This window comes from Schistocerca americana, chromosome 2 (assembly GCF_021461395.2).
Source record: "Schistocerca americana isolate TAMUIC-IGC-003095 chromosome 2, iqSchAmer2.1, whole genome shotgun sequence".
Taxonomy (NCBI): Eukaryota; Metazoa; Arthropoda; class Insecta; order Orthoptera; family Acrididae; genus Schistocerca; species Schistocerca americana.
The window spans coordinates 881,068,414-881,084,539 of NC_060120.1; the positions used below are offsets into that span (position 1 = coordinate 881,068,414).

The 16,126-nt window shown below is 36.1% G+C and overlaps 1 protein-coding gene across 1 annotated transcript in view; it reads right to left on the reverse strand.

The window, feature by feature from the left end:
• Positions 1-1,957, reverse strand: part of LOC124596360 (Down syndrome cell adhesion molecule-like protein 1 homolog) — a 68,128-nt gene extending 66,171 nt beyond the window's left edge. Inside the window, exons 1-2 of the mRNA XM_047135468.1 lie at positions 1,850-1,957; positions 497-636 (exon numbers count right to left, since the gene is read on the reverse strand). Of these exons, the coding sequence (XP_046991424.1) occupies positions 497-636; positions 1,850-1,853 (144 nt within the window). The 5' untranslated portion in view covers positions 1,854-1,957. The remainder of the gene's footprint in view (positions 1-496; positions 637-1,849) is intronic.
• Between the last annotated feature and the right edge of the window lie 14,169 nt (positions 1,958-16,126).

Consider the following 16,126-nt stretch of genomic DNA (forward strand, 5'->3'; position numbering starts at 1 on the left):
TCAACTTGTAAACACCTATTGAAGCACTTATGCATTTTGACTAATGCTTCACAGGATATTTATTCTCATGAAGTTTGTTTCAAAAAATCCACTGTGATTCGAAAGCAACAGTGATGTACATAATTACAATGCCACAAGGAAAGATGAAATTTGTTACTCCACATTAAGGTTGTCTTTCGGGCAAAAAGGGCTGCAAAATGTTGCCACCAAAACATATGATCACTTACCAAATGTTATAAAAGTTACATTAGAAAACGAACTGAAAAAATTTCTCCTTGCCAACTCCTTATATTCCATAAAATATTGTAGTGTACAAAAGATGATGCATGAAACTAACAAACTAGAAAATGTCTCTCTCCCATTTTCTGAAAAAAATTTGGTGTGTCCAATTAAAATCAAATTATGTGTTTTTTCCCAATAATATATTCCTGAGATGTTGTCTCCAAAACTATGACCCACAATTGCCTGTCACCTCTTGTTGGTTAGCAATATTTACCAATGTTCCACCATCCAGTGACCGCACATATACAATATATTTTTTGATGACGCCGTTTGGAAATTTTGGCTTTAACCAAGATATTAACAATGTTTCAGCATTCACCACAAGTGCCTTGATGTCATCAGGCTTATCAGGTACTGAAAATTAGAAAAATCACACAACATCAGCTGAATTTAAGTGCTGAAATAGAAATATGTTTATCTTATTCTAAATTTATTATATTTTTCCAAAATAATATAATTTTTTGAAGTAAATCAGTGTGTTGTTGATAGTTTAGATTAGATACGATTTACTTTCATTCCAAATGATCTGTAGTGAGGAGGTCCTCCAGGATGTAGAACATGTCAGAAAAATAATAATACATGACAAATATTTACAACTCAAACAAATAAGCTAATGTACCATTCCACAGGTCCCAAATGGAATGATTGTAATTTTTTTTAATGAACACTATATGAAAGAATCATTTTACAAACACTAATGCACTGAATTTAAAATTTAAAAAAAAGTTTTTTTTATTTATAAGGTATTAAGGTAATAAACATGTAGTAGAACTACTATATTATTTATTTACAATGAACACATTACTGCACTGAAATTTTGCAGAAGTTATATATTAAAGGCTACTTTGATGATACAGCTTTTTAAAAAAGCTAGATAGTAAATTTCAGACTGTTTTAGGATACAAAAGTGTGTGTGTACTGGTTGTCAAAAGTGGAACAATTGTGATGGAGCAAACAATGGTACAAAACAGTGAAGGACTCTAAATTGTGATTAGGATTGATCTTTACTACACCTTACAAAACACTTTCTGTGATTCATCTTATTTCCCTAATAAACTTAACAGGCACAGAAATCCTGGTATATATATGAGTAGCCTTTGCAACCATGTTATGATCATTAAAGTTTTGTACCATACGTCCTCACTTCCAAGACAGTGTGATCTCTTGATTTTTTTTTCTTTCTGTTATCTACTCTCTGTCTCCAAATAACTGTTAACACTTTATTCCAACTGAGATTCTCTTTTCAGTCATAGCTTTCACTTTCCTCCTGTGTTATAATTATCTGTAAAGGAAAAGTGCCAAGATTTGAAATTTCTTATTTTTTTGTACCAGTGTGTTATACACTTCCATTTTCCAGCAAATAAAGTCAGTACTATTTTCCTATACACATTATTATTATTAATTTCATTTCTCTCATTTTTAAAATTTGCCTTTAATTATTTGTGTTTCCATCAGCCCTGTCCAGTTGCTTCAGTTTCTTTGACTGGTGGCTATAGCCTGCCATGAACTGAGTGTTTATAATTGGAGTATTACAGTCTATCATACCATATTATGCAACAGTACTAACACATTTCGTACCATCCTCTTGTGTCCTGCAAAAGACTGGTCTACTTGGAATGCCATCTCCCATTCTTGTGTAGCCTTTCACCTCTATACTGTAGTTACAGTATTTCTGCAGGCCCATTAATTCCAGTCTGCATTCTTCAGTGGATGATTCAACAGGTGTAGATACCTCTGGATACGAAAAAAAGGAAAATACCAGATCATCGAACACCATGAATGAAAAATTGGAAAAGTTTAATTAAAAACTGCAAAAGGCACAATATTCAGCTAACATGATAAAGAGACTGTTTATGTAGCATCCTATGGTGTTCTGAAAATGAAATTCCTAAAATTTCAAAAAGCTGTGAAATACTGAGAGTAAAAGATTTGCAGATAACATTTGAATAAACTCTGAAGTGAAGCTGCTCTTAATTGCACATAGTAATAGATAAAGCTTCTGGTGCACACACAAATGGCAAAAATTATGTCAGATGTCAAAAAATATTCAGTTAAAATATACCACTTCATTGATCACTGAAACAAGTAGGAAAAAGTTGAAACAATCCTACAGATACAATATTAGAAACTTCACAAGTACTGACAGTATAGTTAAGGGGCGATTAATAGCTTATCCAATACTGTGTGCAAGAACATATTTGCTGTTTTACAGAAATGGATTATAATGTAAACACTTTGTGTATGCATTAGAAAAGAAAGAAAACAGCGGATGGTGTGAAACATGCTAGATTATTATTTCTTGAAACAGTTGTGTAAAGCAATTAAGAAGTTCTTTAACCTCTGAGGAATGAAATCTCCCTTAAGAGACAAACCTAGTTCTTAATTAGAGCATGATTTATTTTGAGCACTAAATGTTCATCATCAGTTGATGACATATTATTTTGTCATTATCTTGACAATGGTGTTCCCACTGGTCATATTAAATAAAATATGTTTAGTCTGAGGATGAAACAAATGTTATTGAAAATAAACAACTGCCAAAAAAAACTTAATTCTTCCTCATACCACCGAAAAGATGAGTGGAATCAGTATTAGTGTCAGTGGTGTTGAGAAAAAACTGAAATCATTTGGAACAAAGCTCCAGGGTCTGATGGAATCCCTATCAGATTGTATACTGAATTTGCAACTGAATTACTCTCTCTTCTAAGTGTAATCTATTGTACAGCCCTCAAACAAAACACCATGCCTAATACTTGGAAGAAAGCACAGGTAACAGCAATGTACAAGAAGGATAATAGAAGTTATCCACAAAACTACTGTTCAATATCTTTGACATTGGGTTGCTGTAGAATCTTAGAAAATATTCTGAGCTCAAACATAAAGAGGTATCTTAAACAGAATGACCTCTTTCATGCCAACCAGCATAGATTCTGAAAACACCAATCATGTGAAACCCAACTCACACTTTTCTCAAATTACATACGCAAATCTGTGGATCAAGGCAGTCAGATAGATGCAGAATTTCTTGATTTTCAAAAAAGCATTTGACTCAGCACTATACCCACACTTATCGTCCAAAGTTTGATCATATGGGGTATCAAGTATCAAGAGACATTTGTGACTGAACTGATAACATTTTGGTAGGGAGGACACAGCACGTTATCCACAGTGGAAAATCATCATCAGATGTATAGGTAAATTTGGGTGTGCCCAAGGGAAGTGTGTTGGGACCCTTGCTGTTCACATTGTATGTTAGTGACCTTGCAGACAATATTACTAGTGAATTAATAGTAACCTCTTAGTTGTTGCAAATGATGCAGTTAACTGTAATGAAGTAGTGTCTGAAATAAGCTACATAAATATTCAGTCAGCTCTTGATTAGATTTCAAAGTGGTGCAATGACTGGAGACTTGTTTAAATGTTCAGAAATGTAAAGTCGTGCACTCATCAAAATGAAAAAAATGTAGTATCCTATGACTATAATATCAGTGAGTCACAGTTGGAATCAGCCAACTCATACTGATACCTGGGTATAACACTTTGTAGTGATATGAAATGTAATGATCACATTGGTTCAGCTGTGGGTAAAGTAGGTGATAGACTTCAGTTTATTGGTAGAATACTGGGAAAGTGCAAACAGTGTACGAAGGAGATTGCTTATAAATCACTCATGTGACTCTTTCTAGAGTACTGCTAAAGTGTGTGGGACCTGTACCAAATAGGACTAAGAGGGGATACTGAATACACTACTGGCCATTAGAAATGCTACACCAAGAAGAAATGCAGATGATGAACAGGTATTCACTGGACAAATATATTATACTAGAACTGACATGTGATTATATTTTCACGCAATTTGTGTGCATAGATCCTGAAAAATCAGTACCCAGAGCAACCACCTCTGGCCGTAATAACGGCCTTGATACACCTGGGTATTGAGTCAAACAGAGTTTGGATGGCGTGTACAGGTACAGTTGCCCATGCAGCTTCAACACGATACCACAGTCCGTTAAGAGTAGTGACTGGCGTATTGTGATGAGCCAGTTGCTCGGCCACGATTGACCAGACATTTTCAATTGGTTAGAGATCTGGAGAATGTGCTGGCCAGGGCAGCAGTTGAACATTTTCTGTATCCAGAAAGGCCTGTACAGGACCTGCAGCATGCGGTCGTGCATTATTCTGCTGAAATGTAGGGTTTTGCAGGGATAGAATGAAGGGTACAGCCACGTGTCGTAACACAGCTGAAATGTAATGTCCACTGTTCAAAGGGCCGTCAATGCAAATATGAGGTGACCGAGACATGTAACCAATGGCACCCCATACCATCATGCCAGGTGATACGCCAGTATGGCAATAACGAATACACGCTTCCAATGTGCGTTCACCACGATGTTGCCAAACACGGATGCGACCATCATGATGCTGTAAACAGAACCTGGATTCATCTGAAAAAATGTCGTTTTGCCATTCGTGCACCCAGGTTCGTCATTGAGTACACCATCGCAGGTGCTCCTGTCTGTGATGCAGTTTCAAGGGCAATTGCAACCACAGTCTCTGAGCTGATAGTCCATTCTGCTGCAAACGTCATCGAACTGTTTGTGCAGATGGTTGTTGTCTTGCAAACGTCCCCATCTGTTGACTTAGGGATCGAGACGTGGCTGCACGATCCGTTACAACCATGCAGATGAGATGCCTGTCATCTTGACTGCTAGTGATACGAGGGCATTGGGATCCAGCACGGCATTCCCTATTACCCTCCTGAACCCACCGATTGCATATTCTGCTAACAGTTATTGGATCTCGACCAACGAGAGCAACAATGTCGCGATACGATAAATCGTAATCGCGGTAGGCTACAATCTGATCTTTATCAAAGTCGGAAATGTGATGGTATGGATTTCTTGTCCTTACACGAGGCATCACAACAATATTTCACCAGACAACGCCGGTCAACTGCTGTTTGTGGATGAGAAATGCGTTGGAAACTTTCCTCATGTCAGCATGTTTTAGGTGTCACCACCAGCGCTAACCTTGTATGAATGCTCTGGAAAGCTAATCATTTGCAAATCACAGCATTTTCTTCCTGTCAGTTAAGTCTTGTGTTTGTAGCACGTCATCTTCATGGTGTAGCAATTTTAATGACCAGTAGTATATGTACAGAGAAGGGCATCATGAATGGTCACAAGTTTATTTTACCCATGAGTGAGTTTACAGTGATGCTGAAGAAACTGAGTTAGCAGACTATTGAAGATAGATGTAAACCCCTGAGAAAGTCTATCAACAAAGTTTCAAACACTGGCTTTAAATGACTCTAGGAATATACAGGGTGTTTATAAATGAATATCGGGGTTTTAACACTTTATGATATTTATTACATTAAACACACAGTTATAAATGATATGTCAAATGAAACAGCAACTCAAACAGTTTTACCAAGAACCTTATAAATGTTCAATGTGGGCACCATTTGTCACATGGCACACATCAAGTCTATAGCCGAGTTCTTCCCAAATGTTGATAAGTGTGTCTTCACCGAGTGTAGCAACAGCTGCTAGAGCAATGGCTCTTCCCTCAGTTGAAAGAAGATGAGCCAGAGAACTTCATTTTCCAGCAAGATGGTGCGCTACCTCACTGGCATAGCGAAGTATGCAATTGGTTGAACTTCACTCTACCCAAGTGCTGGATAGGCCGCAAGGGGCCCAATGTCAGGGCTTGCTTCATATCACCAATCGCTTCATTAGAGCGACAAGTCAAATAATCTGATGGTGTGTGTACGGAAGGTCTTACAGTATGCACACCATAGTACTCAACTGACACAGAGAGCCTCTGACTGAAACTAGAGAAACTCAAAAATTGACAGGAAAATTAGGTTCATCCAGTTGTAATTCAGCCAGTGCACAAAATCAGTTATTGTTATTGTATCAGAATATCTGAGAACTAAGGGGTAAGCTTAATGACTTGCTTATTTGTGTCGAAGAATTAGAGTTGAGCAAACCACTTGATATAATCTGCCTCTCTGTTTTGATTTCAAGAATATTGATATTAATAAATTTTGCTCAGAGCAGCACTTGGAAGCTTGTGCAACAGAAGTAGTATTTCACAATAAGTACTTTATAATAGCAGGTATATACACATCACCTACAGGAAATTTTAATCTCTTTATAAAAAATTTGAAAGCTCTCTGCCATTCCATCTCATGGTAAAAAACAAGGAAATAGTGGTTGCTTGTGATTTTAATGTGGATTTATTGAAAAGCTCTGTCAGTGAATAATTATTGCAGTCAGTAACACTATCATTCAATTTAGTTCCTACTGTGAACATTGCTACTAGGATATGTAAATGCTCTGAGACTGCTATTGATAATATCTTTGTAGATAAATTTAGGGAAAACAGTCATGTCACAAAACCAATAGTAAATGAGCTATCTGATCATGACATGCAGCATCTTGTGTTAAATGTTGAAACTTGTCAGGATAAAAAAATCTATTAAATCTGAGTACAGTAGAGTAATATATAAGGCAAAAATTGAGAAAATCAGTAAATTGCTCAAAGACATAAACTGGGTAGATGTTTACAGCACTTCTGACTCAAATGGAAAATACAAAGCAGTCATTAATGAAGTTACCTCCACTTTTGAAAACTGCTTTCCCCTAAAGGTAACTCAGCTCATGCGGAAGTCAAAAAATAAACCACGGATTACAAAAGCAATAAAGATGTCATTTGGGACAAAAAGGAGACTGTATCTACTATCTAGAAGCAGCTCTGATGTTAGAATTGTAATGTATTACAAAGAATACTGCAAAATATTGAAGCAAGTAATCCAGAAACTGAAGCAGCTTTATTATGAGAAAAAGATAATTACATCAGGCAACAAAATAAAAACTGTATGGGATATAGTGAATACAGAGACATATGGGTCCAAAAAGGGAGAGGAATAGACAGCTCTAAAATAAATGAGGCTTTGGTAACTAGTACATGTACTGTTGCAAACCTTTTAAACAAGTACTCCAATTCTTTTACTGACAGCTTGGGGTTATCAGGTTCGGTGTACAGTGCAATGGAGTATCTGAGACCAGTCTTTAAAAATAACTTCAGTAAAATGGAAATGATGCTCATGTCTCCCAAAGAAATAGCATCCATCATAAAATTCTTAAAATCAAAGTATTCCAGTGGGTATGATATCATATCAATGAAGTTAATCAAAGAGTATTCATGCGAATTGAGTTCTATCTTAAGTTATTTGTGTAATCAATCTCTTATCAGCAGAACATTTCCAGACTGGCTAAAGTATGCTGAAGTTAAGGCTCTTTACTAGAAGGGGGATAAAGAGATACCATCAAACTATTGACCAATTTAACTTTTGCTGGCTTTCTCAAAAGTATTTTAAAAGGTTGTGTTCAAGCATTTCCTTAAGCATCTGACTGCAAATAATATATTGTCCAAGTCACAGTTTGGATTTGTTAAGGGTTCTGATATAGAGAAAGCTATTTACATTTACAGTGAGAATGTACTTAACTCATTAGATAATAAATTAGAGGGTACTGGTATTTTCTGTGAGCTGTCAAAAGCCTTAGACTGTGTGAACCACAGCATTCTCTTAAGTAAATTAGAATATTATGGTGTCACCGGCAATTCTGCGAAATGGTTTGAGTCTTATCTCTCTAAAAGGAAACAAAGGGTGTCATTGCAAAATGCCTGTGCAATAAGCAGTCAGTCTTCATCTGACTGGGGATTAATTACATGTGGTGTTCCTCAAGGTTCCATCTTGGCTCCATTGATTTTTCTTGTGTACATTAATGACCTCTCATCTGTTACATTGCCAGATGTTAAGTTTATTTTGTTTGCAGATGATACAAACATTGCAATAAGTAGCAAGTCAAGTACAGATTTAGAAACAGCTACTAATCAAATTTTCACTGGCATTAATATGTGGTTTAAAGCTAATTCACTGTCATTAAGCTTTGAGAAGACCCAATATATGCAGTTCAGAACGTGTAATAGATTTCCTTCCAGCATGTGTTTAACATATGAAGACATGCAGATTGAACAGGTTGAAGGTGTTAAATTTCTGGGATTACAACTCGATAATAAATTCAGTTGCTTAAGTGCCTAGACAAGTCTGCATTTGCCATGAGAATGATTTCAGATGTAGGAGATATAAATATAAAAAAACTTGCCTATTTTGCTTAATTTCATTCTATTATGTCATATGGGATCATATTATGGGGCAACTCATCAAACTGTGCAAAGTTTTTAGAGTGCAAAATGTATGACAAAAATAATTTGTGAAGTAAAATCAAGACCATCATGTAGAAACCTGTTCAAGGAACTTTGTATTCTTGCCACTGCTTCTCAGTATATTTATCCTTAATGAAAGTTGTTGCAAGTAACACATCTCTTTTTCCAACCAACAGTGCAATACATAATATCAATACTAGGAATAAGAACAATCTACATAATGACCTAAAATCTCTTACCTTAGTCCAAAAAGGGATCCAACATTCAGGAAGACACATTTTCAATAAATTGCCAGCAACCATTAAAAATTTGGTTTCAGATAAAGTGCGGTTTAAATGGAGTTTGAAAGACCTTTTGATAGGCATCTCCTTCTACTCCATAGATGAATATCTTAACAGAGACAATTAAGCAAGCTTAAGTAAAAATATCTGTTAGATTTCAGTTCTGACAGCACTTGGTCACAACAGTGCATAACAGTGTTTCATTGTGACAACTTGTTAATTCTGTAAATATTAGCTGTTCCAGTTTACCGCAATGTATTAACCTATTTTGACAGTCTCCTGACAAATTATCAGGGTAGTAGTATTATATTAAAATGTTTTATGTTATACTTTCTGACATGTTCCATACCCACGAGAATCATCTCATTTTTTGGGTCTATGGAACAAAAACTGAATCTAATCTAATCTAATCTAAACTAAACACTAAAGTGCCAGTAAACTCAGGGACCAAAAGAGATCTGTGGACTGTGATACTCACTAAAGAGAGGATTATAATCAACCAGTGGAAGTACTAGTAAGCTGCAGACATATTACTGTCAACTACAGTGCTCAGTTAAACCCTGTAAATCAGTGTCCCTCTGTTAACCTAGGTGCAGACCTCTTCTTCCTGAGGTTCAGTTGTTTTAAATTTAATAAAAAAGCAGTAAAATAGTTACTGACAAGTAATCAGAACTCTAAATCTACTATCTTGATCGTAGGTACCACTACAAAATCACCAATCCAACTACTGATCGTTAAGTTTTGGTAAGATAGTTTATTGTTCCATTGATCTCTCTATAAACTGTTGACTGGTGATTGACACAAATGGAACAGTGCGTATTGACACAAACAAACTAAAAGTAGGATAAATTAGAATATCAGTGGTGTTTGTTCCAGGATTCTAGTTGAGTCATTTATGAGATATCATGTTCTGAAGAGTTGCCAGACTGACACTTGTACGATACCTGTGGTAGCAAACACTAAAGAACAACATAAGTGAATACACTAGTTATGTGGATTCTGACCAGTAGCGAGACAATTGATCATCACAAGTTGTATTCAAAATGACCTCCACCAGTGGCAATACATGCTTCCAGTCTGGTATGGAAAGACTTTTGCACATCATCTAGCATTTCAGCAAAGATGTCTGAGCAGGCTGCAGTAATACGTCATTGCATATCATCGAGTGGAGTAGGTATGTCCTTGTAGATAGCACCTTTCAGATTTCCCCACAGAAAAAAAGTCTACAGGTGTCAAATCCAGTGAACGAGCTGGTCAAGATACCAGTCCTCTGTACCCAGTCCAAAGATTTGAAACAATTCCTGAAGACATGCTGTAGTACTTCGTGCATTATCAGCTGGAGAGCCATCAAAGTCTACAGAGGAATGTCTTCTAGCATCTGTCTGGTAGGATGTTCCAATATTTGAGTGTGTCCTGTGTCCCATCTATCAATAACGGGCCTATGAGCTGATGGTTCATTGTCCCACACCACACGTTTACATTCCACGGACACTGACATTCCACCTGGGAAAGCCAACAGGGATTGTCAATAGATCAACAGTGCTTGTTCTATTGGTTTACCTGGCCACAATTGGTAAATGTAGCTTTATCACTAAATAAGATACATGATACATCTGGAGTATCCCATCTTAAGGCTCATGTTCAGAAGTTAACATGATCCTCATATTTCCATGCAGCTCTTGATGGAGACAGATGTGACAGGGACAGAGCCTACGTCAATGGAAAATGTGTAGGACATTTGCCTGACTCATGCCACTTCCTTGTGCAATTATGCAGGAGCTAACACCTGGATCAACTGCAACAGGAGCAAGAACAGAATTTTGCGCTCTTCTGTCATCACTTGTTTCCTTCTATTACGTCGTCTAGGTGTTACACTACCACTTCCATTTAATTTGCTGAAGAGGCTGATAAATAACTGCTGAGATGGCTGAGGTCTATTGGGATATCTTTCCCCCATGCAGCATAGAAGATCAAACTGCTTTCTTCCTACACTCTCCATACACCATGAGCATGTTGTTGTTTCCCTGCACTGGTAAATCCCAACATCCAATCACAATCTACTGCTTGTTGTGTCACACACTAACTGTCTAGCAAGTCACAGTGCACTTAACGAACACACAAGCACACTGGAAGCAAACATAACAACATTATACCTAGCAAGAAAACAGCTTGAGTGGCACAAACAAGTGTTGGTGTGGAAAGTTTCAAAATATGACATCTCATAAATGACTCACAACAAACACCAAAGATCTTGTAATTTACCCTACTTTTAGTTTATTAATGTCAATAGACATTGTTCCATTTAAGAAAGTGTATGTTTGCAGAAAAATACACTTTCTGAGTATTATTACAATTTTTTACTAGATAACAGTACAAGTTCCTAAACTACCAGTTCATTCTGTCAAAGCACTTTCCATTTCCACACTATTTATGGAGCAAGTTTTTGGTGATTTACACTGTATAAATTACATAAACTAATAAATTAACTGGAAAACAGCAGATAATGTTCACAGCTATAAAATTACTGAACTATCTTCAGCAATAAAATGACTAATCAACACAATGGTTCACTGTTCTAAATCCTGATTAGTTAAGAAATTTAAATAAAGTCCCCACAACTCTGAGACTAAGTCCAACTCTGTACAAAATAGTCAAAGTCTGTACAGTGTCAGAATATTTCTAAGTCACAAGAAACTTGAAATATTTCAAATACCTAACGGAAGTGGCTGTACCACTGCCCATACCTATGCACATACTATCTCCTTCAGCTCATCCCAAAATGCGAGTGCTGTTTTCCAGTGCTGAGTGACCGTGAGGATCTTGGCCACTGATCTTATAAACAACTGGTCATCTCTACCAGAAAATTGTCACCCTTCTCTAACTCTTGGCACCCCCATCCACAAAATGTGTGAACACTGACGTAACCACTCCTTCTACACTTTTTTGATACAAAAGTTTGATTAAAATTCTGTTTGTGCCTTAGCTGCACATTAAAATTCAACACTATAAACATATATAATAATAATTTTCAGGTACCATGGTCTGCTCACAAATCAGAGTTTAAATATTTACAATTTGCAGTTGCAATAGTGAGAATTGGTTATTCTAGTGATACATTTACTAATTATGGTACAATTATGAGTGGTATCGTTTTTATAGGATTTTCCCCCTCTTTCCATTGCTGTTATTAGAATTCATTTATCTTCAATTAAATTTAAATTATTGGCAAAACTATGCATACTTATCACAGATGAATAAAAATAATAAATCTCAACACCTAAATAGCGTGTGTGTTGTGAACAATAATCAGTGCCAACACATACACCGTGTTGTCAGTGTACTGTCTTCATTCAAAAGATATGCTGATTTTAATTAATATTCCAATTAAATATCCTTCATAGCTGAATTATTACAGTGATTGAACATGTCAGTAGTTCCAACAATGTGTGTTATCAAGAGCTATAAACTGAGTGCTGGTGGGATGAATACTTTAAAAGTTATAAAATATTTAATGAATTAGTTGTATTTAACCTGTTTCTCTCAGTACCTCATCTTATATAACATTTCCAGATCATATCCATATACCATGGGATTCATAATCAAATTCTCTTTCATTTGACACCTTGTGCTCCCCTGTAAGCAGCATAAATCACGCTGCACATGCACAAGTAAGTACAATCGAATTTGGAAGATACAACAGTTACTGGGTACTGATATCACACCCAGTCAACAAAAAACAAACATGGAGCAAGGCTGCCTTCACTGGAATTGAGCTGCTGTCCAGTGCTGCCTGGCCTTAGCACAGCTGGTGGCTAGCTAGCTATTGACGTGAACTCTGCCTCACACTCACTACAAGTGTGTGACTTCAATGCTGCACTCAGCCAAATAGAATCCCAATATGCAGATATGACTTAGCACGTTCTGCAATCCACAACACCAGGGCTACCAACATTTATGCACTACCAGGAAGCAGTAAAAGATGCAACACAGTCAAGTTCTTTAAAATCAAGGTAATTCCCCACTTTAGAGTGCACCAAGAAGATTTAATCTTGGCTGGAAATTTTAACTCTCTCTTAAATGCTTAAGATCAAACCCTAATTTCAAAATGTCATCACAGTTAGCCTACTCAATCAAGGAACATAAGAATGGAAATGTTTCTTCCATTTTTACATTTATGATCAATACTTCCACAAGTTGGTTAGATAAAATTTATGTCTAACAGCTTGAAGAACTGAACATCACAAACTGAAGTGTGGCCTACCAGTTTCAGGGATCATGCAGCCTATATATGTACATTAGACAGGGAAAACGAAAAACCTGTCAAGAAAGAGGAATGTGGAAACTTAACTTCTTACACTCGCAAGATGAAAAATGCTGCAAACAGGTCAGCTGGATGTGGAAGAATGTGACCAGAAATATGCATCATATGATTCTGCAATAAGTCAGTGGCTCAAGGATGCAAAGCCAAAAATACGACAAATATCAATAAACTACTAGTGAGTAAAATATTTCTGGTAGAAGAAAAGAAGTGAATTTTACTTACAGAGACCTTTACAAACTAGATGTCTCAGTTATCGGAAATTATGTGAAGACCCAGAAAACAAAATATAAAATTTTTCAATGGAGAAATAACACTGCCAGCTGGTTGAAAATAATTGTTTAATACATTTACCTAAGTAAAAAATTTTGGCACAAAAGCAGAAACATTCAGTTGGATATAAAATTGTGGGTGAGGAGGCAGGATAGTGTACACCATGAAGAAACCTCAATGCATCCTGTGTGAAAGTGAAGAGTGCACAAAGGAAAATATTGACAGAAATTAAAAGGGAAGATGGGACAGCACTTAGAACACAGCATGAAATAAAGGGAGGCATCTACAGTAATTTAGGTGGTTTGATGTTAAGTAGACCAGTGATAATACTGCACAACGATGCCTCTTAAGAAAGAGAAATGTCAATATCAACTCAGAAAATCCTACATTGGTGATCAACTAAGAAGAATTGGAAATTGCAATAGCACACAGTCCTAAAAATAAATTATGTAGCCCTTCTGGAATACTCGTAGAGTATTATCAGATTTTCCAAGAACAAACAAAGACTAAATAAACTAATGAACTCTGACATAGAAATCTCAAAGGGCTTTGTAGTGTTTTCAGTAAAATCCTGAGACCCATAACATTACTTAACAGGGTCTATAAGATAATGGCACGTATACTAACTCAAAGGCTCAGATTGTAATGTGGCCCTCACCGTACTAGCATGGGCAAAGATAGATTGATTATACAGACTATGTGTGATTATAGAGCTATAATAACCAGAGCATATGTTCTAAAATTGAGAAGTGCTGTACGTCATTCTACTCTTAAAAAGCACTTGACACAGTGAACCATCATTATTTATTCAAAATTATGAAGGCAGTGGGTTTTCCACAACATTTTCTGAATTGTAATATTCAGAATATTCAGCTAAAGTTAATCCAGAATCCTAATAAATGGTCAATTAACAAGAAAAATTTAATTGGAATAGTTCAGTAAGGCAAGGCTGTGCAGTGTCAATGGCTCTGTTCATCATCACATTCAAAATTCTGCTAGCCGTTCTGGCATAACAGTTATGAGGGCTAAATATAAATGCTCAAAATATCATAGGTAGGGCATTTACTGAGATGTGCATTTCATTGCTATGAATTACAGTGAAGTAGAAAAGCCTTAACAAATCATTGGCCAACACAAACTGGTGTCAGAACCACAGTCAAATAAATCAAAATCAGGTATTATGAATATCAGACACAATAACTATGCAAAACTCACGACAACTGAAGGTGGTCTTAGATATAAAAATATTAGGTATCAACTACAGATCCAACATAAAGCACAAAAATCCTTGCAAGTATATGAGTAAGTGTACATGAGAATTGTGTAAGGAAAATCAACAAACTTCGGAGGTTATCATTGGGAAATATGTACATCATTTCAAAAATCATATATGTAGTCCAAGTGTTACCCATTCCTTGAGACACTGATGGCTATCAGTATTTATGTCAGCCTTAGGTCACTTCTTACCCTAACCTGCAGAAACATTTTTGAAGCTAAATTTGATACTATAATGCTCCCAGCAGAAAATGATGGATGTCAGTATCAAGTCCACTGCTATATGTATATAAAATGTATAAGCTATGGTAGAGATTATTCAATAACTTAAAATCTCACTTGCTCAATGAAATTATTCCTGTCAATGTGAACCCACCCATAAACAGGCAACATGTTCTAACAAAATTTTCTGATCTCAAACATTTTTTATCAAATTGTTGGATATTATGATAGCAATTTGCCTGGCACATCTTGGCACAACAAGATGCTGTTAAAGATTCTTTATGCAATGGTGTTTCAAGATTACACATGAGATATATCCTTGTTTATTATGAGCAAGCATCATGGAAAATATATGCATCAAACCAACCCCATCAATAGTAATTCCTGAAGAAGTAATGCTACAAGCAGGAGACAGCCCATTATACATTACAAATGTTACATGAAGAATGTTTTTAAAACTGAAGAGTTAATTACATTCTATGAACAGGATGAAAAAATGTTTTCAATGAATTTGCATATGTTTGTAAAGATTCTTCAGAAGGTTATGAGCTAGAGAAGAAAAAGGCAAAACTGTGCAAGGACAAGATTCCACAGGATCATGAAACAAAAGTTATCAATGTATTTCAGGCATGTCTAGGCAGGACCCTAAAAACCTTAAACATTAAGAGTAATTGCCGAAATGGGAAAAACATGTAAGGATTGATGGAACCATTGCTTACAAATATATGATTCTTGATCAAAGACTTACAGTCACTTTGAGGTAACTCAGCAGAACTAACAACTAGTTATGACCCAGAACTTGCAGCAGTGGGCTTGATCTGCTGCAAGGCAATTTGAAAATACTGATTTCAAAGCCTCCGACAGGTAGGCTCAGAAGTTCAAACAGAGGCATTGGATTCATCATAGAAAAATTATTAATCCTGGTTGGTGCTGAAGATTTTTGAATCCAGGCTTGTGATCTCACACCAAACTTTGATCCCAATCTCGTCATTAATAGGGACCAAACAAGTGTAAAAAGTATTTGGTTTTATTGTTTATAATTAATCAAAGGAGAGATCTTCATCTGAAGTATATTTTTGTTTATTCATTTATCTTTTATTCGGGGTGCCAGTACCAATCAACTTTTGATGGAACTCTGATTATTAAAAGATCAAAGTTGGTGCTAGAGGAAAGGTTGAATATGAATAATGTCATGCATTACTATACTGAAATGTACTCCATCACACTATCAGAAAAA